General features: G+C 49.6%; 1 protein-coding gene across 2 annotated transcripts in view; it reads right to left on the reverse strand.

Annotated features, from left to right (window-relative positions):
* LOC144784272 (uncharacterized) overlaps positions 1-25981 on the reverse strand; it is a 491196-nt gene that overhangs the window by 228641 nt on the left and 236574 nt on the right. For both annotated transcript variants that reach the window (XM_078662942.1, XM_078662941.1), the window contains one exon: positions 24553-24701. In XM_078662942.1, coding sequence (XP_078519068.1) covers positions 24553-24701 — 149 coding nt within the window. The remainder of the gene's footprint in view (positions 1-24552; positions 24702-25981) is intronic.

Here is a 25981-nt window from a genome sequence, read left to right on the forward strand (position 1 = left end):
ACGACCTTGGATAAGGCCTTCCGCGATGCCTCGACCTGATCCTTTGAAAGTCTCTGAGTGTCTGTTTCGGGCCCAGCACCCTCGTTTGGGCCTGGTTCATCGCTGGAGTCGTCATCAACGGCTCCGATGGGGGATCTGTCGTCTCTTACCTCGACGACGTTTTCAAATTCGACGTTGTATTCGTCTTCTTCATAATAGTCGGAGCCGTGCTCCGAACCGGGATCCGACTGCTGTTCTGGATCCTCTGTGTCGACGATCTCATCGTCGCCTTCATCAAAGATGTTCACCGGGTCAGGCGCCGGCTTCGACATTGTCTGCCTCGTTGCGCGACGGAGTCTTAGCGTCTTCTTGGATCGGAATCGAGCACAAGCTAGACAGCTGGTTTCGTCGTGCTCCGGTGATAAGTACTTGTTGCACACCGGGTGTACGTCAATGTGCGGGTACTTGGAGTTACAGAGGGGGCATCGTTTGATCAGGCCTTAGGCGTCGAAAAGGCCACGCGGCACTCTTCGACGTCCTGCTCAAGAAATACTAGAACAAAAACTCGGCACCGATCGAAACAATACCGACGACCCCGAAGGCCTTTTGGCCTTAGAAAGTTTTCCGAATCTGAGTAAAGAAAAGTACATCCGAACCCAATGGCGGAAAAAAACAATCTGAGGATGGATAGGATGCCCATGCGCACTGTAGTCCGGGGGAGGAGCCACCTATCTCGTGATACTTCGAAGAATCTTCCAGGACAACAATGTGCAATCATCCGGACCCAACACTAGGCGGCGATCTATGCACAAGATATGAATTCAGCAGCCCACATGCCTCGAACATACAGTTCCAGAGCAAACCTCTGGGCTCAGTGATCAGGAGTGCAGGATTTAAGCGAAGTTCTCAAAGTAGCTCTAGGTCTAAAAAGAGCTCAACATGCTTCTAGACTTCTCCACTGTGCCCCGGCGTCATGGAAGGGATTCCCTTCTAGTCCAAGCCGCTCAAAGCTTTAATAAGTACTTGATGAATCTTTGTAGGCTTTTGTTGAGCCAAGGCAAGCCAGATTGAGCCCATGTCCGCCACTAGCCCTCCCACGGCTGTCCTCAGTCTACCCTGGCACAAAACCCACCCTCCGTCCTGCCGCACGCCCCTACTCTCCCGGCTCCCCGCTTGAGTCGAATGTAGTGGCGATGATGGAATCGATAGCGTCAGTGGATCCGAAGACTGCAAGCTGCTGGGTGAGTCCTGTAAGGCCTGAAAGGGTAATAAGGGCAGGAAGAAGAAAATGACTTGAGAGGGTGTACCAAAGTGGCTGAAGCAAGAGTAGTGCGAGGACAGTCTTCCCTCACAACGGCATCAACATTGGAGACCCTTGCTTTACAGCAGTGGCCCTACTGTGAACCTCCATGGACTTCCAGTGTGATGCTCCAGCCATCCCGGCATATGTTGTGTGGGCGGGCTCGAGCATGTCAACAGGGGAGGCTACATTCGATCAACCAGCAGGCATCTCACCAGTGCCTACGCAAGCCTTTTTCTCAAACTCACCGCACCAGATGAACACTAAAAATGCTAGGCAGCAGAGATTGTAGCAAGCAAAAACTCAACATATTAAATTGTGCACTGTGGAAAGTGTACTTGGAGGACAATATGGCTGCTCTACAGATGTTGGGCATCAAGATATTGGCAGTCAATGCTAGTGTGCCCCCTTTCTTTCTGGCAGAATGTGCCCTAGGCTTAACTTATATTGTCTTGTTAGCTAATAGATAGCATTGCTTGATAGTTTGCAGCATCCATCTGCAACTGTGTTTTCTGTGACTGCTGTGCCCTCAGTATGAGGTAAATGCCCTACAAAAAATTACAGCTAGGCCTTCTAATGCTCTGTGTTTCTTGCATATAATACATGACCAGCCACCCTACATCTAGGGTACGCAATGCTCTCTCTGCTGCGATGGATGGTTTCTGACAGCAAGGCAGCAGTGTTACAGCTTGACTGATGTGGAATGGTGACACTGAATCTATGATGTGTTCTCATTACCACCTAATCTTTGTATATGGCCTTGTATGATTCTTGCACTGTGAGTGCCTGTAGTTCACTCACTCTCCCCAATGATGTAATAACCACAAAAAAGCTGTCTTTAGTGTGAGATATTCGAGGGAGCCTTTATGCATGAATTCAAATGGGCATTTCAGTAGTCCTGATACCACTAAATTAAAGTTCCAAGTTAACTCTTAAAGAGGCATTAATTAAGATGATACTAGAGATGCATGTGGCACGCAATCTTTGCGCCTTTATTGAGGAATCTGAATTTCTGGACCCATGTCAAGCTGGCTTCCGTTCTGCCCATTCCATTGATGCAGTCCTCCTCTCCGTAATAAATGACTTGTCAGCGGAAGGCAACAACTGCACCACCCAGACACTGGTGCTCGACTGGTTGGAGGCCTTTGACACGATGAACCACAACCTCTTGCCGGGCCGTTTTGAGTACACAGGGCTGAGGAGCCCAGCACTTCACTGGATCACCTCCTTCTTAAGAGACTGCTCCCAGTCCGTTCACATGACTCCATTCACCTCATCTCAAGTCCATCTAGACAGCGGAATCTCCCAAGGATCTTCTCTATCCCCCCCACCTCTTTAACATATACATTCGCACCCTAGTTCACACACTCAAAAATTAACTTGACAATTTACAATTACGCAGATGACGTGCAATTACTCTGGAAACTAGATAATTCCCCAAAATCTAAAGAGTACTTTCAATCCACAATGCTATTCCTCTATGACTGGATGAACAGCAATCACGAAAAAACTTGAGTTATCACTAAAAAGAAGCCTGAATACTGGACTGAATCACTCTGGCCACCCTAGTTAGAAGTCCTCACCATCCCCACCCCTCAAAAAAGCAGCAAAAAGTCTCAGGATAACCATTGACACCGATCGTACAATGAAGCTGAAAATCTGCCCAGTAATCTCCTCATCCCTATTAACACTCTGCAAAATCAAGAATATTCCTACATTTCTCACCTTTGAGGCCTCTGTCCAAGCCGTCATCATCCTTGTCCTCTCAAGGATAGATTATGCCAACTCTCTTTAAGTTGACCTGCCCAAAGCCCTCATCAAATGGTTGTAAATTGTCCACAACCAGGCAGCCCGTCTTATTTATAATCAACCCAAACGATGTCACATCACCCCCCCCCCGATGAAAGACCTCCACTGGCTGTAGAACAAAGAACAAATTTCAAAGTCGGCTGCATCATTTTCAAATCAATACAGCAAAAGCCCCATCTTCATCAACTCCCGAATCCAGTAGTAAATCCCAAAGGAACACTATGCTCTGCTCACATAAACTTCATATCAGTTCCTAAATTTAAGAACAAGAGACTGGGTGGCACTAGATTTTCAGTAATCAACCGCACACTTTGTAACTTCTTCCCACTTGAGATCAGATCGGCATCCTGCTACTCGGAATTCAGGAAATCATTAAACACCTGGTTAATTAGACAAGCATGCAACTAACACTCTGCCTATGTGCATCTCACCCCCTTGTTCCTTCTATAGCTATGAAGCCGTTCGGTGTACGAGTGCCTTATACACTCAGTAACGTAAAAGTCAGTCAAATTAGTGCAGCACTTAACTACGACTGTGCCACCATACACACATTCATGAGCCTGGTTTGTTTGGTATTACATTCTGAATCCATTCTAGGGAACAACACTTCCTAGTAGATGACCTACATACCTCTTTAATGAGAAGTGCTGTTTTTGGAAGCTGTAGGTAGCTTAATTCAACTATCTCTGGAACAAAGCCATCAGCTGTAGTTCTCCTAGGTTTGGATGAAACAATTCCTCCCTGCATCGTGAGTGTGCCAGTGTGTATTGTCATTTTGACACATACTTGCTGTGGCAACTACTGCCAGGTGGTGCAACCAAGCGTGAACACCTGGAACACAACAACCTCCTGGACCCCTCTCTCAATCTGGATTCCGAGCCAACCATAGCACTGAGACAGCCCTGATCGCAGCCACCGATTACATCAGAGCCTCCTGGACCACGGCAAAACAGCAGCCCTCATCCTCCTGAACCGGTCAGCCACCAGTGACACTGTCTCCATCACATCGGAATCCAGGGAAACGCCCTAAAATGGATTGATTCATACCCCAACTGAAGAACCCAGAGAATCTGTCTCCCACTGTTCACCTCATGTAGGAAGTTGGCTCTGTATATACTATACCAAAATGAGGTATAGTGCTCACAGAATCCAATGGAACCCCAAAGGCAGAGGAAAAAATAGATAGCACCTTACTCTTTATTTGTGGTAGTGTGGGCGAATAGTAAGGCTTTATCAGAGGGTAGTGTTAAGCATTTATCAAATACACTCATGCAAGAAATGATGTCACACACACAAAGACTGAACTCAGATCAATTGCTTTGTATAAAAAATATTATTTATGTATTTTATGTCTAGAATCAAGCCAAGCCTGGTGCAGGTAAGTGAAAAAATACTTTGCTAAATCTTATGCAGTGATTTACAGTTGAATGCAGGTTCAAATGCAGTTGGTTGATTTACAGGTAAGTCAACAGTTCAAAATTACTTTTCAGATTACTGTGCACATTACTTTTTAGATTACTTTTGCTAATCAGTGTGATATGCCTAGATATCACAGAGACATTTCCTAGACAAAAGGTAAGTAATTCAGCTTTTACACATATGCAGTTTTTCAATGTTTCATATGAGCCAACTCCACACTTGGAAGAATTTTTCAAGGAAAAGCAGTCAATGCAATCCTATGGGAGGAAATGAAGTTATTGGTTTGCAGGCAATACTGGTTTGACCGAGTTGGGATACTGGGGTTCCCCCAGGGTCAAGGATGCACTCTCAAAGCACCCTCAGTGGCACTGGGGAAGCCTGGTGAAGAGTGCTGAGGACCAATGTTATCCAATCCGGGACAGGGGGTCTCTGGTTGGTGGCTGCTCACGAGCCAGCCACAAGGTTGTGGGAGCAAACCTCCTGGTGTTAAGACTCCGGGCAAAGGGGGATCCGAATTAGCACACACAGTAGCACAGGGGCAGCCGGGTGCAGGGTGCTGGTTTGGTGTCGGGTGCCATGTTGTTTTCAATGGGGATTCTCCGGTTGCAACAAAGACTGCAGGCTCGGGACGAAGATCTTCTGGAGGTGAACACTGGTTGGAGAGGTAAGTTGGAATGCATGGGATGCTGGGACACTGTTGGTTGGGCCACCCAAGGCCTTGGGACGTCTGGTGCAGGGGTGTCTTTAGGCATTAGGTTTTTCTTACCAGCTTCGGTTGCAGTCTGGGGATCCTCCAGAAAGGGGCTGCAGGCGTTGATTGGAGATTTGAGGCAGGTCAGAGATCACCAGATCTCAGGTCAGGATCTCCAGGGATACCTCCTTGTGGTGTTGGGCCACGCGAACTCACGAAGTGGGTGTCGGGTAGGGAACGGTGCAGAATAGAGGATTTGGCTGGAGCCAGAGTCCGTGGGTGATAAAATCCGGTGTTCATGGGAGTCTTGGTTTAGGAAGTCAGGGCAAGTCCTCTGGATTCTTCTGGGCTGTTGGCAGCAGAACACACAGGGATTTTGCTGGAGTAGGTTCAAGGTGGAACAAGCCAGTAGGGCTGCGGCCAAGTCAGTGGGAGTCCTCCTCGTCTTAGTTCAGCACGGCTTCTTCGGTCCTCCTCACTCTTCCTGTTGGTTCTTGTCTTAGGAGGCAAGGTTCAGGGTTGCTCCTAAATGCTAAATTTAGGGGATTTATAGGTAGGTACAGGCCGGATCAATGGGTCTCTTCCTGGGGGTGGGTACACCACCTATGATGCTACCCTCAAGTGGGAAGGGGGGGGGGGGAGAAGCCTCTCAGTGGTTGACTGAGTCCCCGCCTCTGCAAGATGGCGGGGATTGAGAGTTGTGCTTCACCTTGCCTCCCCCACCAGAGAGGTGCGGTTGGCAAAGGTGCGCATACCTACCTTCCTCACTTGGTGTTACCACTGATTCTCCTGCCCAAAGTGGGGGTCAGAATCGGCGGGAGCCAGTTGCTGGAAGCAGCAAATGTTTGGGGTAACTCACAAAGGCGGCAACCCTTAGAAGCTTCGCCTTCGTGGACCCTGCACATCCTGTGGGAGGAGGCTTGTCACCTCGTCTCAGGATGTGCATTGTTTCAGAACCCGAGAGCAGCAGGCTCTCGACCCAGGGGTTCAGAAACATGTCTGGTGGTGGCACCAGACACTAGAGTTAAGTCGTTTTTCAGGGGGCGTCTCTAAGATGCCCTCCAAGTGAATTTTTCATTAAATCCCACACTGGTATCAGTGTGGGTTTAATGTGCTGAGAAGTTGGATACCAAATTTCCCAGTTTTCAGTAAAGCCATTATGGTGCTCTGGAGGTTGTAATGACAAACTCCTAGCACCATATACTCTTAATGGCATTACTGCACTTACAATGTCTAAGAATTGGTTTGGACACTGTAGGCATACAGTGCTCATGCACCTGTACCCTCACCACTGGTATAGTGCACCCAGCTAGAGTGGTGGCTGATCTATGCCAGTGCAGTGGGTTGTTGGCATGGCACATGTGTGCCATGTCGACTCTTTCTTTGTTCTGCACCAAAACATGCAGCCTGCAATGGCAGTGTGTGTGTGTAAAGGTATGGGGCCTCTCAGGGTGGCACAATAAGTGCAGCAGCCCTTTGAGGCCTTCCCTGGCCACAGTGCCATTGGTACCACTTACAAGGGAGTGACATGTGGCCAAAGGATGCCAATTGGGGTTTGTATCAATGCAGTTTGGGGAAAGAACATAGGCCCTGGGTACCTGGTTGGCAGGAACCCTAGGCACACTCAGTCAAAGTACATCAACAGTTTGGCAAAAAAGGGGCCCTTTCCTACACCTCGGACCCCAAGAAGATCATCTGCAGCAACCCCAAAGGATCGTCCCTCAGCCTCATCCTCTTCAAAATGCACATGACCCCCCCTGGCCAACACCAACAGATAGCACGGACTTAACATCACCTCCTACGCTGATGACACCCAGCTCATCCTCTCATTGTCAGAAGACCCTCCATCACCAGAGCCAACTTCCACAGATGCATGATGAAGGTCGTCGAATGGATGAAGGAAAACTGCCTCAAGCTCAACAAGGACAAGAAGGAAGCACTCATCTTTGAGAACAACACCTCACCATGGAATAATGCATGGTGGCCTGCTGAACGCGGCCCATTCCCCACCCCGACAGACCACACCCACAATACCGGCATCATCTTGGACAGCAAGTTTTTCATGAAGAAACCGGTAAACGCTGTCTCATCCGCCTGCTTCCACACCCTACAGATGCTCCAAAAGATCTTTTGGGGGCTCTCAGGCAACACCAGAATGACTGTCACCCAGGCCCTCGTCACCAGCAGGCTGGACTATGGGAACACACTCTACGTAGGAAACACACACGCTACATAGGAATCACCACTCTACATAGGAATCACAGCATGCCTCCTGAAGAGACTACAGACTATATAAAACTCAGCAGCCAGACTCATCCTCGTACTCCCCAGATTAACCCATATCACACCTCACCTCAAGAAGCTACACTGGCTCCTGATCCAGAAGTGACGCCAGTTCAAGATGTTAACCCATGCATACAAAGCCCTGCACAACAATGGACCAGCATACATCAACAAAGGCATGACCATGTACCAACCAACCAAAAACGTACAATATGCCTCCCTCTAACTCACAGACACACCTCGAATACGCCGAGGCAACAGGTGAACCCCATCTGAGCTAACACAGACGGGGATTAAGGCACTGTTTCTTCTTATTGTTCAAATAGTATGTCACATTTGTATTGTCTGTTAGTGTTTGTACTCTTTTGCTTTGAATCTGGCTCTGAATATCTTTTAACTAAGAAAAGCATTTTCAATTCCAGATGAAGGTAGTTTTTGGTCGCTTACCTACTGGCACACTGTCCCCTTATATTTAAATATGTGCCATATGTCCCACCAAACCCACATCAGGCATATGCCATTATGATGGCTGGTGGCAGGGGTGTATTGAACTTTCTCCCCATCAGCATGTTTCTTGTGTCCCACCATTCCATCTCCTTGCTTGAGTAATCAAGCTCCACGCAGAAGCAAACAGTTCCAGCAACTGCCCCTTCAGACTCTCAAGGGTGATTTACATCACTCTTTAAATGACTGATTGATTGAATCTGTTCCAACCACTAGATCTTCTATATGTTTTTCACTACTGGTTGTTCAGTTTCATTACCATTCTGTGAGAGAACGGATGTCCAGTGAATATGAACTTGGTTCAGCAATGCCAGCGCTCTCTTTGAAGTTGGGGAAGCAATTGCCGTAGCTGTGTTTAAATCCATTCCCAGGGATGTTGTCTTTGTTGCTGACGTAGGAGTATACTTTTTCCAGTTCACTGACAGCCCTAGTTGGTGCAAACAGTGTCTACCTTCTGGTTATTAGACGGATATGCTTGAATGTGCTTACTTTCTTTTACCAGCCAGTCATCTGGATTAAGACAGACATGGACGGTTTGTCTCCTTATATGTGCTGCTAGCACTGCTAGAGTTATACTTTTAACTGATAATATTCCCCCTTCATCACAAACTTTAGGAATCTCCTTTGAGTAGGATGTACCAGTATATGAAAACAGGCATCTTTTAGATCTGTGGTTGCCAGCTAGGCTCCCTTCTATAGCAACGGTATGACCACTTGGAGGTTTTTCATCTGGAACCTTTGTGTTTTTATGAATCTGTTTATGAGTCCAGAAAAAGTCGCTCTGTTAGGTCTTGTTTAATGGCCAGAAAGTAGTACACTCATATGGCTCTATTGGGTCTTCTGCAGCATTATATGGATTTGTAGTACATGCATCTGGTCCTTCCTGTATCTTTTCTATTTTGGTTGTATTGTATGTGTTATTTGCATGGATTCGATACAATAACTGCCCTTTAAGATTCAGCTCCCATTTGTCTGTTGTAATGTACTCCCCAGGTGTTTAGGAGGGGGGGGGGTCAATAAGTAAGTTACTTAGATGAGGCCGGGGAAGATCCTCCAAAAGTAATGCCTCGGGTCTTTCCTCTGTCTCAAAAATGTTACTTGGCTGTTTATGTAGCTGTCTTGTGTAGATTAGAGAAACTGATTCCCTACTGCATGCCTTTCAGTCTTAGGGATGTAAAGTGGTTAACCTTGCATCTTCCTTACAGACATGCCTCCCCTCATGAAAGATTTGAAGACCTGTAGAGCTCCCCAGGCTTTGGCTGTATCATTTCCCGGCTTCATTAGTTCTGATAGTGTTACAGCTTTGGGCTGAGTAGATGGTTTTCTGTGAGGGGCATATCCACTACATTGGCCTGGCTTAAACCCAGAGTTACACAGTCATGTGTGTCTTAGGACAATGCCTGTAGCATGGTATCAACTTGTAAGCTAACTCGAGTGCTGTATTTAAGCAAGAATTGGCGATATTCGTGTCTTCATCTAGGACTGCTTTTCCATCTTTTCATATTCTCCTGGCATATTGGATATAGGGTCCTCCATGTCCTCCCAATAGTGGCGTGCATATCTACTGAGGAGATTCAGAAAAGGGGGTGGTGATGAACAGAGTTCCTGAATTAAGCAGACCACTCTTACCCAGTCCAAAGATCAGGACTTGATCCATCACCGTTTTTTAGCTCACTGCACCATCCCAGCTCAGAACTTGGCTATATGCAAATTAGTCTGTTCCTGTCCCAGTGCATGATGGGAACAGGGCAAACCAAACTACCAAGCCAATTCTTGTACTGGGAAGGAAACAAGCTTCCGGGGACCGGTTTCTGCCATTTCAGGCGTCGTCGGCCCGGCTTGCTTGAATCCTGATGGTGCAATGAGCAAGGGACTCACATCTGAGTATACCCTTCCACGCTTATGGTGGACAAAATGATTCAGAAAAGGGGGTGGTGATGAACAGAGTGCCTGAATTAAGCAGACCACTCTTACCCAGTCCAAAGATCAGGGCTTGATCCATCACCGTTTTTTAGCTCACTGCACCATCCCAGCTCAGAACTTGGCTATATGCAAATTAGTCTGTTCCTGTCCCAGTGCATGATGGGAACAGGGCAAACCAAACTACCAAGCCAATTCTTGTACTGGGAAGGAAACAAGCTTCCGGGGACCGGTTTCTGCCATTTCAGGCGTCGTCGGCCCGGCTTGCTTGAATCCTGATGGTGCAATGAGCAAGGGACTCACATCTGAGTATACCCTTCCACGCTTATGGTGGACAAAATGATTCAGAAAAGGGGGTGGTGATGAACAGAGTGCCTGAATTAAGCAGACCACTCTTACCCAGTCCAAAGATCAGGACTTGATCCATCACCGTTTTTTAGCTCACTGCACCATCCCAGCTCAGAACTTGGCTATATGCAAATTAGTCTGTTCCTGTTCCTATTGCAATTTGGACAAAATTTTAATATTGCACTCATAATCCAAAATGGTATCAAGGAACATCATGGACCCTTCCTCAACCAAACTACCATTCTCTAACTCCATAGAATCATGCCCCACACCCCCAACAGCTCCAAAAACCTTGATTCAACATGGAGTGTTGATCTCCAGTAACCATTCAAGTGCTTTGATTTCCCTTTGAGGTATTTTTGCTGAACTTTCAGTGCCTTTTTCAGGACCTCTCGGCCCACATCCAAACCCAAAGGTACAAGAAAGAATCTAAAATTGTGGGAACTCAAAGGGGCATTGGGAGCTTACAGTCAACATCATACATAGGCTCTCCCTATGTCAAATTACACCTTTACAAGGGGAAAGAAATTGTATACAATCCCTTCCAGACCCAACTACTAGATGGTAGAATTATACAAAGCGTGTGCATTTAGATAAGACTTTATACTACAATTCTCACCTTTATTTTTACTTAACCATCAACCATTTTCATGATGTGTATGCCCACCCCCATGAGCAACTCCATGTAAGCTATATTTATCAACAAGCCATGCAGAGGAAGAGAAGTCATGAGAAGTCACCCCGTTCTCATATATACATTACAACACATAAATAAGATTCTTTCATCCACCACTGCCCCCGATTAGTTCCTCCATCCTCCAAAATATCTATTGAAACTTAGTGTCTTGCTACCCTGGCCTGTCTCCCTCTGGCTTTTCCTTTGCCTCTCTCCTTGAGGCCTATGCTCGCTAAGAGAAGGAGAGCATCCAACCTACTGGGGCAGCTAAGGAAGAGCAGCTGTTAACCCCTTCCACGCTGATGACGAGCTGGGCTCGTCATGAGGTAGCCTCCTGCTACGCGGATGACGAGCCCAGCTCGTCACGTAAAATGCGGTTTCGCAAAACTCCGCGTACGAGTATATATATATATATGGGTCACATATATGATTGTGTTTCTGGGGTCCGCGCATAGGCGGGAATATTCTAGTGCTTATGACTATTTATGAGGATCCCATGGAGGAGAACTAGGATTACAGGTAAGTAACTAATCCTTGTTCACTGCTATAAAACTGATATATATATATATATATATATAATATATGTTTTGAAACTGTATTAATGCTTCGCAGTCAGCAGAAAACTCTCACATAGGACTGAAAGCATATACAGCTCCCAGGCTGCATTGCAAAAACAGTCTAAAAAGACTGAAAAGCTAACTCATAGCAACATAGAGATAAACTGGCACCGTGCCTTTAAGGCAATCATGATCCCCAGCTTCCCATCATGCGTCAAGGGTGACAGTTAGGTCAGTTCTTTGCGGTGACTAAAAAGCCATGGCACAAAGAGTTGACAATACCTTCAAAATACCATAATCCTTTGCCCAGGGAGGCGGGAGGGTTGCTTATGACTTTGATGAGGATACCCCTGGAAGAGAACTAGAATTACAGGTAAGTAATTAATCCTTCTCTTCCAGGGGATCCTCATCAATAGTCATAAGCACTAGAATAGAATAACGAGCCTCACCTCATCCCACTGCGGGCAAAGGAACATAACAGTGGAGAGGGGTTGGCCTAACGGCTAGGGCGCTCGACCTCGGACCTGGGGAACTTGGTTCGAGTCTCGGTAACGACGCAAAAAACCCCCTGTGATTCTGGGCAAATCACTTAATCTCCCCGTGCCTAAAAAATGAAAGTGTGTCCTCATGTAACGTAACTGGTGCTATGTAAAGCGCTCTGATAACTGATTCGGTTCGGTTCAAGTTTGCGCTATATAAAACTCTAAAAAAAAAAAAAACGAAAAAAAAAACAGTAAATTAACCAATCAGCTTATAATTCTAAGCCTGGATAGAAAAATTTCTATCCGAAAAGATGCCTCAAGGAGGCCTGGCCCACTTGAGTATCAGCCCTGGAATCGGATTCTAGACAGTAATGCCTCGTGAAGGTGTGAACCGATCTCCAGGTCGCAGCCTTGAAAATTTCTGACATTGGAACATCATGCAAGAAGGCTACTGTGGCCACTTGTCCCCTAGTGGAGTATGCTTTAGGAGACAACAGCAAGGGTTTATGTGCCAACTTGTAAGGCAATTTTATAGAGGACACTATCATTCTTTAAATGGGTCTTTTAGAGGCTAAGAAGCCTGTTCTCATGGCACCATAATTCAAAAACAAGCATTGAAAATGCAATAGGTCTCGCAATAGAAGAGTTTGACATTTTTCGTTTTGCATATGGATGAGTGGCGTTGCGTGGATGAGTGGCGTTGCGTGGATGAGTGGCGTTGCGTGGGTGAGTGGCGTTGCGTGGGTGAGCGGCGTTGCGTGGGTGAGCGGCGTTGCGTGGATGAGCGGCGTTGCGTGGCTGAGCGGCGTTGCGTGGCTGAGCGGCGTTGCGTGGCTGAGCGGCGTTGCGTGGCTGAGCGGCGTTGCGTGGGTGAGCGGCGTTGCGTGGGTGAGCGGCGTTGCGTGTGTGTGTGGCGTTGCGTGTGTGTGTGGCGTTGCGTGGGTGAGTGGCGTTGCGTGGGTGAGTGGCGTTGCGTGGGTGAGTGGCGTTGCGTGGGTGAGTGGCGTTGCGTGGGTGAGTGGCGTTGCGTGGGTGAGTGGCGTTGCGTGGGTGAGTGGCGTTGCGTGGGTGAGTGGCGTTGCGTGGGTGAGTGGCGTTGCGTGGGTGAGTGGCGTTGCGTGTGTGAGTGGCGTTGCGTGTGTGAGTGGCGTTGCGTGTGTGAGTGGCGTTGCGTGTGTGAGTGGCGTTGCGTGTGTGTGTGGCGTTGCGTGGGTGTGTGGCGTTGCGTGGGTGTGTGGCGTTGCGTGGGTGAGTGGCGTTGCGTGGGTGAGTGGCGTTGCGTGGGTGAGTGGCGTTGCGTGGGTGAGTGGCGTTGCGTGGGTGAGTGGCGTTGCGTGGTTGAGTGGCGTTGCGTGTGTGAGTGGCGTTGCGTGTGTGTGTGGCGTTGCGTGTGTGTGTGGCGTTGCGTGTGTGTGTGGCGTTGCGTGTGTGTGTGGCGTTGCGTGTGTGAGTGGCGTTGCGTGGCTGAGTGGCGTTGCGTGGCTGAGTGGCGTTGCGTGGCTGAGTGGCGTTGCGTGGCTGAGTGGCGTTGCGTGGCTGAGTGGCGTTGCGTGGCTGAGTGGCGTTGCGTGGCTGAGTGGCGTTGCGTGGGTGAGTGGCGTTGCGTGGTTGAGTGGCGTTGCGTGGTTGAGTGGCGTTGCGTGGTTGAGTGGCGTTGCGTGGTTGAGTGGCGTTGCGTGGTTGAGTGGCGTTGCATGTGTGAGTGGCGTTGCATGTGTGAGTGGCGTTGCATGTGTGAGTGGCGTTGCATGTGTGAGTGGCGTTGCATGTGTGAGTGGCGTTGCGTGTGTGAGTGGCGTTGCGTGTGTGTGTGGCGTTGCGTGTGTGTGTGGCGTTGCGTGTGTGAGTGGCGTTGCGTGTGTGAGTGGCGTTGCGTGTGTGAGTGGCGTTGCGTGTGTGAGTGGCGTTGCGTGTGTGAGTGGCGTTGCGTGTGTGAGTGGCGTTGCGTGGCTGAGTGGCGTTGCGTGGCTGAGTGGCGTTGCGTGGCTGAGTGGCGTTGCGTGTGTGAGTGGCGTTGCGTGTGTGAGTGGCGTTGCGTGTGTGAGTGGCGTTGCGTGTGTGAGTGGCGTTGCGTGTGTGAGTGGCGTTGCGTGTGTGAGTGGCGTTGCGTGTGTGAGTGGCGTTGCGTGTGTGAGTGGCGTTGCGTGTGTGAGTGGCGTTGCGTGTGTGAGTGGCGTTGCGTGTGTGAGTGGCGTTGCGTGTGTGAGTGGCGTTGCGTGTGTGAGTGGCGTTGCATGTGTGAGTGGCGTTGCATGTGTGAGTGGCGTTGCATGTGTGAGTGGCGTTGCGTGTGTGAGTGGCGTTGCGTGTGTGAGTGGCGTTGCGTGTGTGTGTGGCGTTGCGTGTGTGTGTGGCGTTGCGTGTGTGTGTGGCGTTGCGTGTGTGTGTGGCGTTGCGTGTGTGTGTGGCGTTGCGTGTGTGTGTGGCGTTGCGTGTGTGAGTGGCGTTGCGTGGCTGAGTGGCGTTGCGTGTGTGAGTGGCGTTGCGTGGCTGAGTGGCGTTGCGTGGCTGAGTGGCGTTGCGTGGCTGAGTGGCGTTGCGTGGCTGAGTGGCGTTGCGTGGATGAGTGGCGTTGCGTGGGTGAGTGGCGTTGCGTGGGTGAGTGGCGTTGCGTGGGTGAGCGGCGTTGCGTGGGTGAGCGGCGTTGCGTGGATGAGCGGCGTTGCGTGGATGAGCGGCGTTGCGTGGCTGAGCGGCGTTGCGTGGCTGAGCGGCGTTGCGTGGCTGAGCGGCGTTGCGTGGCTGAGCGGCGTTGCGTGGCTGAGCGGCGTTGCGTGGGTGAGTGGCGTTGCGTGGGTGAGTGGCGTTGCGTGTGTGTGTGGCGTTGCGTGTGTGTGTGGCGTTGCGTGTGTGTGTGGCGTTGCGTGTGTGTGTGGCGTTGCGTGTGTGTGTGGCGTTGCGTGTGTGTGTGGCGTTGCGTGTGTGTGTGGCGTTGCGTGTGTGTGTGGCGTTGCGTGGGTGAGTGGCGTTGCGTGGGTGAGTGGCGTTGCGTGGGTGAGTGGCGTTGCGTGGGTGAGTGGCGTTGCGTGGGTGAGTGGCGTTGCGTGGGTGAGTGGCGTTGCGTGGGTGAGTGGCGTTGCGTGGGTGAGTGGCGTTGCGTGGGTGAGTGGCGTTGCGTGGGTGAGTGGCGTTGCGTGGGTGAGTGGCGTTGCGTGGGTGAGTGGCGTTGCGTGGGTGAGTGGCGTTGCGTGTGTGAGTGGCGTTGCGTGTGTGAGTGGCGTTGCGTGTGTGAGTGGCGTTGCGTGTGTGAGTGGCGTTGCATGTGTGAGTGGCGTTGCGTGTGTGTGTGGCGTTGCGTGTGTGTGTGGCGTTGCGTGTGTGTGTGGCGTTGCGTGGGTGAGTGGCGTTGCGTGGGTGAGTGGCGTTGCGTGGGTGAGTGGCGTTGCGTGGGTGAGTGGCGTTGCGTGGGTGAGTGGCGTTGCGTGGGTGAGTGGCGTTGCGTGGGTGAGTGGCGTTGCGTGGGTGAGTGGCGTTGCGTGGGTGAGTGGCGTTGCGTGGGTGAGTGGCGTTGCGTGGGTGAGTGGCGTTGCGTGGTTGAGTGGCGTTGCATGTGTGAGTGGCGTTGCATGTGTGAGTGGCGTTGCATGTGTGAGTGGCGTTGTGTGTGTGTGGCGTTGCATGTGTGAGTGGCGTTGCGTGTGTGTGTGGCGTTGCGTGTGTGTGTGGCGTTGCGTGTGTGAGTGGCGTTGCGTGTGTGAGTGGCGTTGCGTGTGTGAGTGGCGTTGCGTGTGTGAGTGGCGTTGCGTGGCTGAGTGGCGTTGCGTGGCTGAGTGGCGTTGCGTGGCTGAGTGGCGTTGCGTGGCTGAGTGGCGTTGCGTGGCTGAGTGGCGTTGCGTGGGTGAGTGGCGTTGCGTGGTTGAGTGGCGTTGCGTGGTTGAGTGGCGTTGCGTGTGTGAGTGGCGTTGCGTGGTTGAGTGGCGTTGCATGTGTGAGTGGCGTTGCATGTGTGAGTGGCGTTGCATGTGTGAGTGGCGTTGCATGTGTGAGTGGCGTTGCATGTGTGAGTGGCGTTGCATGTGTGTGTGGTGTTGCGTGTGTGTGTGGCGTTGCGTGTGTGTGGCGTTGCGTGTGTGTGTGGCGTTGCGTGTGTGAGTGGCGTTGCGTGTGTGAGTGGCGTTGCGTGTGTGAGTGGCGTTGCGTGGCGTGGCTGAGTGGCGTTGCGTGGCTGAGTGGCGTTGCGTGTGTGAGTGGCGTTGCGTGTGTGAGTGGCGTTGCGTGTGTGAGTGGCGTTGCGTGTGTGAGTGGCGTTGCGTGTGTGAGTGGCGTTGCGTGTGTGAGTGGCGTTGCGTGTGTGAGTGGCGTTGCGTGTGTGAGTGGCGTTGCATGTGTGAGTGGCGTTGCATGTGTGAGTGGCGTTGCATGTGTGAGTGGCGTTGCATGTGTGAGTGGCGTTGCATGTGTGAGTGGCGTTGCATGTGTGAGTGGCGTTGCGTGTGTGTGTGGCGTTGCGTGTGTGTGTGGCGTTGCGTGTGTGTGTGGCGTTGCGTGGCTGAGTGGCGTTGCGTGTGTGAGTGGCGTTGCGTGGCTGAGTGGCGTTGCGTGGCTGAGTGGCGTTGCGTGGCTGAGTGGCGTTGCGTGGGTGAGTGGCGTTGCGTGGCTGAGTGGCGTTGCGTGGGTGAGTGGCGTTGCGTGGGTGAGTGGCGTTGCGTGGTTGAGTGGCGTTGCGTGTGGGAGTGGCGTTGCGTGGTTGAGTGGCGTTGCATGTGTGAGTGGCGTTGCATGTGTGAGTGGCGTTGCATGTGTGAGTGGCGTTGCATGTGTGTGTGGCGTTGCATGTGTGTGTGGCGTTGCGTGTGTGTGTGGCGTTGCGTGTGTGGCGTTGCGTGTGTGAGTGGCGTTGCGTGTGTGAGTGGCGTTGCGTGTGTGAGTGGCGTTGCGTGTGTGAGTGGTGTTGCGTGGGTGAGTGGCGTTGCGTGGGTGAGTGGCGTTGCGTGGGTGAGTGGCGTTGCGTGGGTGAGTGGCGTTGCATGGGTGAGTGGCGTTGCGTGGGTGAGTGAATGGTTAGCTGTTGCTTATGCGACGTATAGCACTTAATACTAAAGTAGGCAGACCTTCTTAGCCTTTGTGAGAATAATAGCAAAATAAAAATAAAAACCAGATCAAGTCAAGGACGCAAACGGCACCATGCTATTGTTTATTTACTCAGATGATATGCATAAAAATGTAACTTGTGAGCACGTTTCTCTAACTCTCCAATAATCCCATTACAACACTTTGTACAAATGAGATTGGGACTCATCCTTCCGAAGTCGAGAAAAATGTGCAACGCTGTGTTGAAGTTAATTTTTTTAATTAACAAAATGCAAATAATGTGGAGAGATTTCAAGTGATTCAGGAATGGGGGCCCTTGTAAAGAGAAAGTACGGCCGGCCTGGGCAGTGATAGGGGAGGAGGGAGGAGAAATGCGAGTCACGGCAGCAGCAGCCTTTGATGTGCCTGCTGGCCGGCCGTGAATAATTAGGGGGTGAGAAATGCGCTCGGAGGGCTGCCTTTGATGTGGTAATGCGAGGCAGGCAGGCGGCTGGTGGCATTGTGCACGCGCTTTTTAGGGCTTGCGCAAGCGCAATGACCTAAAAAGCACATGCACTTGAAGGAATCGCCAGTGGAATCGCCAGTGGATAAACACTGGATAAGCCCCTATAGAGCTTCGCCAGCTATGCGCTGAAGCGCATCAGCAGGCGAGCCCTAACAATTGGTCTGATTTCCTTATGAACTTGGTACCTTCCAGATAGAATTTAAGCACTCTTTTCAGGTCCAAGGAATGCAGCGACCTCTCCGCAGGAGTCGCGGGGTTTGGAAAAAAGGACGGTAGGGAGATGGACTGATTAATGTGAAAATCAGATATCAACTTAGGCAAAAAAGAAGGGCGAGTCCTTAACATTACCCTGTTGTGGTGAAAAATGGTATAAGGCTCTTTTGCACACAGTGCTTGGAATTCACTTACTCTGCGTGCTGATGTTATCGCTACCAGGAAAGGGCCTTTCACGTCAGGTGCTGTAATGTGGCCTTGTGAATGGGCTCAAAGGGAGGACCCATTAATTTGGACAGCACCAGATTCAACTCCCAGGGAGGAGAAGGGTTTCGAACCGGGGCATATACCTTCTCCAACCCCTGTAAGAAATCCTTAACCACCTGCATTTGGAAAAAGGAAGGTTGGCTGGGAGACTTACTGTACGCCGAAATGGCTGACAAATTAACCCTTATTGAAGCATATTTCAAACCCACTTTAGCTAGATATAGAAGGAAAGGAAGCATGACATCTTCCTGTCCCTTCGTAGGGTCAAAATGATTTTCAACACACCACAGGAAGAACCTCTTCCACTTGAACGCGTATGTTGCTCTTGAGGAGGGCCTCTTAGCTTTTTCAGAATATGCATGCAGTCCTGCGGCAGATTCAAGTATCCGTATTGTAGGACCTCAGGAGCCATGCTGCCAAGTTCAGGGAGGGAAGGTTGGGATGGAGAATCCTCCCGTCCATCTTGGTCAGCAGGTCCGCTCTGTACGGTAGCCGCCTGTGAGGGAGTACTGATAACTGAAGAAGGTCCGGGTACCACCACTGCCGCGGCCAGTCTGGAGCTATCAGAATCATCTTCATGTTGGATCTGATGAGCTTGGACACCACCTTCGGGATCAGAGGCAGCGGAGGAAAGGCGTAGGCAAATGTCTCCGACCAATCCATCAAAAGCGCATTCCCCCTTGTCCCTGGACGGTGGAAGCTGGATGAGAAGGCGTGGCATTTTTAGTTTTTGTCGTCTGCAAACAAAACTATTGATGTACGACCCCACTGATGGAAAATATCTGCCACCACCACGTCGTGCAGCACCCAGTCTGGCTGATCTTTGAAGTGCCGACTGAGTGCGTCTGCCTTGACATTCTGCTCTCCCGGAAGGTGCACTGCCACTATGGAGAGGTTTTGAGCCAGAAGCCAGTGTCAGATCGCTTGAGCCTCCAGGGAGAGCGGGCGAGAGCGAGTACCATCCTGTTTGTTTAGATAGTACATGGTGGTCGTGTTGTCTGTTTGGACCAGGATCGAGTTGGACTTGATCGACGGTAAAAAAGCTTTCAGAGCAAGATGGGCTGCTCATAGCTCCAGCATGTTTATGTGGTAGGACAGTTCCTTCGTGGACCACAGGCCCTGCATTTGAAGGCACCCCATGTGTGCACCCCATCCCCGCAGAGATGCATCCGTTACCAACGATTGCACTGGAACTGATTGATGGAAAGGGACCCCCACCAACAGATTCTGCGGCAGAGTCCACCACTTGAAGGAGGATTTCGCTGCTTGGGAGAGCACGATCCTATCTTCCCAGCGACCAGTTGCTTGGTCCCATTTGTCTTCTAGATCTTGCTGCATGGGGGCATTCTCAGCCTGGCGTTGGGGATGAGAAATATGCTGAAGGCCATTGACCCACATCAGAGATGCAACTTACCGGACTGCTGGGCGTTCTGTCTGGAGCAGAACCCTGCACTTCTGCTGCATTGAAGAAAGTCTCTCACCCGAAGGAAACGCTCTTCCTGTGTTTGTATCCAGAGTCGATCCCAGATATTGGATCGTCTGGGTGGGCTGTTCTACGGACTTCTCCATGTTGACATGAAGGCCCAGATCGTGCAGTTGCTGTAGACAGACTTGGAAGTCGCTCCTTACTTGCTGAAGCGACGGTCCTTTGAGGAGCCAATCGTCTAAGTAAGGGTAGACGAACAGACCTTTTCTGTGTAGGGCAGCCACTACCACTGCCATGCACTTGGTAAAGACACGTGGAGCAGACTTGAGCCCGAAGGGTAAGACCTTGTACTGGTAATGTCTGTGACCGACCATAAATCGCAGATACTTGCGATGACGTGGAGCAATGGGTATATGGAAGTACGCATCTTGGAGGTCCACCGAACACATCCAATCTCCCGTTTGCAGATGTGGACATATTTGGTGAAGGGCCAACATGCAAAACTTCTCCTTCACAATGACTCTGTTCAGCAGGCGAAGGTCCAGGATAGGTCTGAACTTGTGCTCCTGGTCTCTTTTGGGCACCAGAAAATACCTGGAGTAGACTCCCTTCCCTCGCTGTGTGGAAGGAACCTCTTCTATGGCTTGTTTTCGCAGAAGGGTTGCCACATCCTGCCGGAGCAACTTTAATTGGTGAGGACGAGATCTTTCTGGAGGAATGTCCTTTGGAAGCACACGGAAACGTAGTGCGTATCAATTGCGCAGTATATCGAGCACCCAACGATCGTTTGTGATGCTGCACCACTCTGCCAGATGATGTGAAGCACTTCCTCCCACTGGAGTGGGCAAAGGCGCGAGAAAAGCCACTGCTCATGGCTTTCCTGCTGATCTGGCCGTGGTAGAGGACTGCTGCTAGTGACCACCTCTACCTCTGTTTGATTTACAGCCCTGATAATGCGATTTGCCTTGGTTTTTTCCTTGGGACCATTGAGGGGTTTGAACCCTCTGTTCGTATCCCTTGCGCTGGTTGGGCCTGTATCGCTTTTTGTACTCCTTCTTTTCTGCAAACCCACGGCTTTGAGAGTATCGAGTTCCGCCTTAATCCTGCCCATTTCCTCATCTGTATGGGTGCCAAATAGAGATGAGCCAGAAAATGGTAGATTTAGGATTCTTTGTTGAGCATCAGGCTTGAGTGCTGTCAGCCTCAACCAGGAGGACCTCCTGGCGCAAACCCCATGGGCATAAGAATGCGCCGATAGAGTAGCGCCGTCCGCTGCCGTGCTGATCACTTGGTTGGCAACAAGTGACCCCCTCAGTGATGATCTCCTCGAAGTCCTTCTGATCCTCTTTTGGCAGCTTCTCTTTGAAGCGGTCAAGGGAGTCCCACAAGGCCCTGTCATATCGACCTAACAATGCTGCCGCACTGGAGACTTTTAGTGATGATGCTGCCGAGCTGCAAACCTTACGCCCCCAAGAGTCCTGGGACCTGCTTTCCTTATCGGAGGTAACTGACGAAGAAGCAGCCACAGCGTGAGTTTTCCTCGCTGCCGATATGATCATTGAGTCCACAGGCGGATCTGTCTTCAAGAAGACCGGGTCTGAGGAAGCCGGCTTGTATTTCTTTTGGATTCAAGACGCGTGCCGCCTTGATCGTAGCTGGCGTCAGGAAGTAGTCCATCACGGGTTCCAGAAGCCCAGAAACCAAGGGAAGCAATGGATGAGATGCGGCCCTCTGATGCAGCGTTTCAAAGATCACCGTTGTCGCCACCTGAGGGACAGACATTTCAATGTTGAGCTTCTGAGACCCTCTCTGAAGCACATCATGGGAGGTGTTGATGTCATCTATCGGAGACACTCTCGATACAGGGCTGTCCGATAGGGCAGGGGAATAATCCCTCTTCGATGATCGTGTGGAAGAGGAAGACTACGACGGTGTCCTTCTTCTTCTGGGATGGGAACTATGTCTTCGCTCCCGCAACCTGCCCCTGCGTTCCTCACGTCTGGGGGAACGCGATCTGTCCACTTCCTGCACCAATCTTTGTGGAGGTGACCTATGGATGGGACTGGTATATTCTTGCATCCGCTGTGTCGCCCCAGTATTCTTGCTCCAGTGATGCAGGGGGAAGAGCCATCTCGGACACAAGTGCACAGCAGGGGAATCCTCCCGGTGCTGTGGTGGAGACTTATGAGCAGGTCTGCTGGATTCTGGAGAGGCTGACCTCGCAGAAGGATGTCTGGAGGAATGAGAGGAAGAAAGGCGTGAAGCAGATTCTGTTACCAGAACCACCGATCCTTCTCTAGACCTCACTAAGGTAGGACATGACGTCGGGCGTGCGACTCTCGACGTCTAACCGGACCTTCTCCTCAACGTCGATCTCCGGTCTGATGCTGGAACCGGTCTCAACGTTTCCTTACTCCTCGACGTCGGATCCCTTGAGGACGGCGCCTGGACATCCCTTCGTCTCGACGTCGAACGTCGACTCGACGGCAAACGCCGCTGTGCTGATCCAGAAGAAGGGGCTCTGCTCCTCGACGTCGAATGTCGCCTTGATGACGACGGCGGAGGGGTGTCGATACTCGACGCCGATCGTCGTCGAGACGACGGCGGAGTTCCCATCCTCGACGCCGATCGTCGCCGGGTTGACGACAGATGAGGACTCCTGCACCTCGACGTTGATCGCCGATGGACTGACGACGACGGAGGGGAACCTGCCCTCAACGCCGAATGTCGTGCGGACGATGGCCGAGGGCTTCTACTCCGACGCCGATCGTCGCCGTGTTGACGCTCCTCGACGCCGATCGTCGCTGAGTTGACGATGGCGGAGGGCTTCTGGTCCTCAGCGACGATCGTTGCCGGGTTGACGACGGCGGAGGATCACGAGTCTTCGACGTCGACGACGTACCTGTATGCCGATGTCTTCTCGAAGGCGAGCCCGCCGTCAATGGCCTTTTCTTAGATAAATGACCTACCGTGGTGGATTTTTCAGCGCCAAGCCCGACGCTGAGGTAGAAGGGTGAGGGATCTTGCTTCTTGATGGAGATCTAGACCTCTTGGAACCCTTCTTCACCGAAGACCTGCCTCTTGAAGATTTTTCTGCCAGCCCATATAGACAAATTCTTTCTCTGTCCTTTAAATTCCTTTTGGACAGGGTCTGCCAATGAGGACAGGTCTTAGGGTCATGGTATTTAGGCAAGCAAAGGATACAGACCTCATGAGAGTCTGACCTGGCCTTCTTTTCACCACAAGAAGAGCAGGGGTCAAAAAGAGATGGCATTTTGAGTGGAAAAAAATGCCAAAGCTTTCAAAAAAAGACAGGACCTTACTTCAGAAAGTGAAAGACGTCGAAGTAAGTTAGAATTTCTCAAAAAAGTGAAAATAATTTCTGACTAAAATCAGAAAGAAGTGGAGCTGTGTAACCAGGATCCTTCCTGAAGGAGCTGGAAAGAACAACTGACCTAACTGTCATGGCATGATGGGAAGCTGGGGGTCATGACTGCCTTAAAGGCACGGTGCCAGTTTATCTCTATGTTGCTATGAGTTAGCTTTTCAGTCTTTTTAAATGCAGCCTGGGAGCTGTATATGCTTTCAGTCCAATGTGAGAGTTTTCTGCTGACTGCTAAGCATTGAAACAGTTTTAAAACATGTTTTGCTGTTGTTTTTCCCTGTTTCTAATGCTTGTTTTATGATATAATGATATATATATATATATATATATATATATATATATATATATATATATATATATATATATATATATATATATATATATATATATATATATATATATGGCACATTTATGATTGTGTTTCCGGGGTCCCGCGCATGGGCGGGAATATTCTAGTGCTTATGAGGATCCCCATGGAAGAGAACTTTATTTTTCATTCCAGCCATGCCACTTAATGAATAACAGAGAAGTAAACTGATGATTCATGGTCACAGTTTCCACTGGAAGCCATACACAAAACATTCTTTACAGTAGCTTACTCTAGTGTTTTTAAACTCTTCACTAATAAGATCCCATTATTACTTTGTAACACATGGTTAGTTAGTTATCCTTCCATCTCCATTAGAATGTTCTCACTACACCAGGAGACTCGCAGACTTCAGTCATCTGCACTGGGGTCTAAGAAGACAGACTTGAGTCATCCTGGCTTTAATCTCGTAGCTGCTAGTCATACGGACAGGATTTTGAATACAAATTAACCTTTAATCTACTGAGATGAACTGCGCATTATTATTATTGTGTAAGTGCTCTATTAACCAAAACCAAGCAACGTCTAATCTGGCATAATTAATGCAGGTACATTTTAGGACAGCCATTAAGCTTCATCATATTCCTCATTCATCCTAGGACAGAATGTGCTTCAAATGGTGATGTTTTCTGGTCTGGAAATGAAAATATACCAGGGGTAATCGCATAAACCCATGAACACCCTGTACAACACAGCACTTAAATAATAGCATTTAGCATTATATATTTTTTAGTAATACACAGGAAGTGACCCAAGAAGAGATTTCACTCTGCAAAATGAAATTGTATACATGAGAAAGTAAGGGTGTAAAGGGGAGGGGTTTGTAAGTAAGAGGAAAGGAGAGAAATGTAAAGCTAAAGAAGAAGCGAGATGGCGGGGCAAAAGCTAGGAAAGAAAAAGAAAGCAGTGAGAAATGAGAATGAAAAACTAGCAATAGTGATAAAGAGTGAGGGGGAAAGAACGATATAAGGGGGAAGAAGCATAATAAGAGTGAATACTCAAAATACATACAAGAGAAAGAGGCACTGGAGAAAGAGATGAAGTGGAGGAAATAGATGGGAGAAAGAGTGAGCGCACAAGTTGATGGTGGAGGTGGAAGGAGAAACAGATGGAACAGAGGAGCGGGTAAGAAAAAGAGGCTGTGCTAACAGAAGCAAGAGAGAGGGGGGAGATAGAGCTAATAGGCGAGAATAGAAATAATAGGTAGAACTTTAGAAACAATTAAACTAGAGAAGATAGCAGATGCAAAGTCACCCTGATCACTGAGGATTCTTCACAGCACAGACATGACTTTGATTACACTCTTAACTTCCTATGGCCCGTCCCTATCATCAAAGAAAAATGTCTGAAAGTTGCTAATATTTGCGGGTGATTGCTGAGCTCTACTTACTTATGTTTTGCAGACAAATGTCAAGCAGCACAGCCAGGCTCTGCTGTGGGCAGATGTTCTTCAAACCAGGGGTTGGATCGGACTCTGCAAATTCTAGAGTCTGATTTGCATGACAGCAGGAACAGCGGCTCAAAGACAATGGTCCAGTTCTGAAACAAAAAATAAACATAGGGTTTAAGTGGATGACTGTCTTATTGAGATAATCTGAAAAGGGTTTGGTGAGGCCTTGTCAGGCTTTGCACTTCAAGCCACCAAATTAAACTATTTGCTCCCTTAACTGTTTTTAGTCATACTGCACATTCAAGAGCACAGTCACATCTCTTGCTTACCTGTGGATCCCTACCTGCATAACCAACTCACACATTATTTGACCAATAAGATCGCATGAAGTAGCGTTTTTTAATTTATCTCTAAACTCAGGAGTAAATGGAGTATGTCATTATACAGAGGACAGGAAATATTGACCACTACAAACATTGACTTCTCAATATCTACTTCCTCTTTATCATCAAGGTAAGCACACACAGGGAAGTATAGATTTACTGTTTTAACACCATATCTACTTACCTTGATCATCTAGAGCAAATCATTATTGTGGAGTCCATATTTGTGCAGATCTCTATCCAAAACTCAAACTTATAATTCACCATTTCTTCACCACCAGTTTTCAGTTAATTTCAAACTTACCTTTTCCAGCCAAAATTGTAAAGTTTGTCATCATGGAGCAGCTTGTGTTTGTTTGAGAAATCATCTTGAGGAAGTTTACAAGTCTTTTTAAGGTCACAGCAGCAAGTCTTGTCATTTTTTGTGCTCCTTCACGATGACCTCATATGGTCAATAAGAAAACAAGTTACTCACCTAATAAAGAAAATTACATATTTATATGTATTTGTGCCCCCATGCGCTACCCTCTCACCATCTGCCATGTTGAATAACAAAACCCCTGCATTACTTTACATTCAGAGGCCTTATTTCTCTGCCACCAGGCCCCTCCATGCCAGACCCTGAAAAAGGCCCACGTTGCATTTCTCTGCAGCACATTAGATATTTTTTTGCTGAGCAGTCACGGAGAAGAGGCCCAGCCCGGGGTGTCTTAACAGTGTCAAACAAGGGTCAACTTGATAAAGCTGCATTCCGGCCCCGAGCAGGAGGCGAGCAGAAGCCCCTCTGCAGAGATAAGGCCCAGTTTTGCTGTCGGCTCTCAGAGATAAGTGGGGCCCATGTCAAGGGAAACCTCCAAGACAGTTACACAAGGGGTGGACAGGAAGGGCCAAACCAACTTGCTAGTATGAAGCAGCAACACTTCTACAGATGAGAGCAATCTGCATGCTGCCCCGAGCTAGAGATAAGACCAGACATGCTAGTCACTCTGACACCCAGGGCCCTCCCTGACCAACAGAAAGGAAACAGCCCTCGTGGAAAAGTCTGA

This window comes from Lissotriton helveticus, chromosome 10 (genome assembly GCF_964261635.1).
Source record: "Lissotriton helveticus chromosome 10, aLisHel1.1, whole genome shotgun sequence".
Classification (NCBI taxonomy): domain Eukaryota; kingdom Metazoa; phylum Chordata; class Amphibia; order Caudata; family Salamandridae; genus Lissotriton; species Lissotriton helveticus.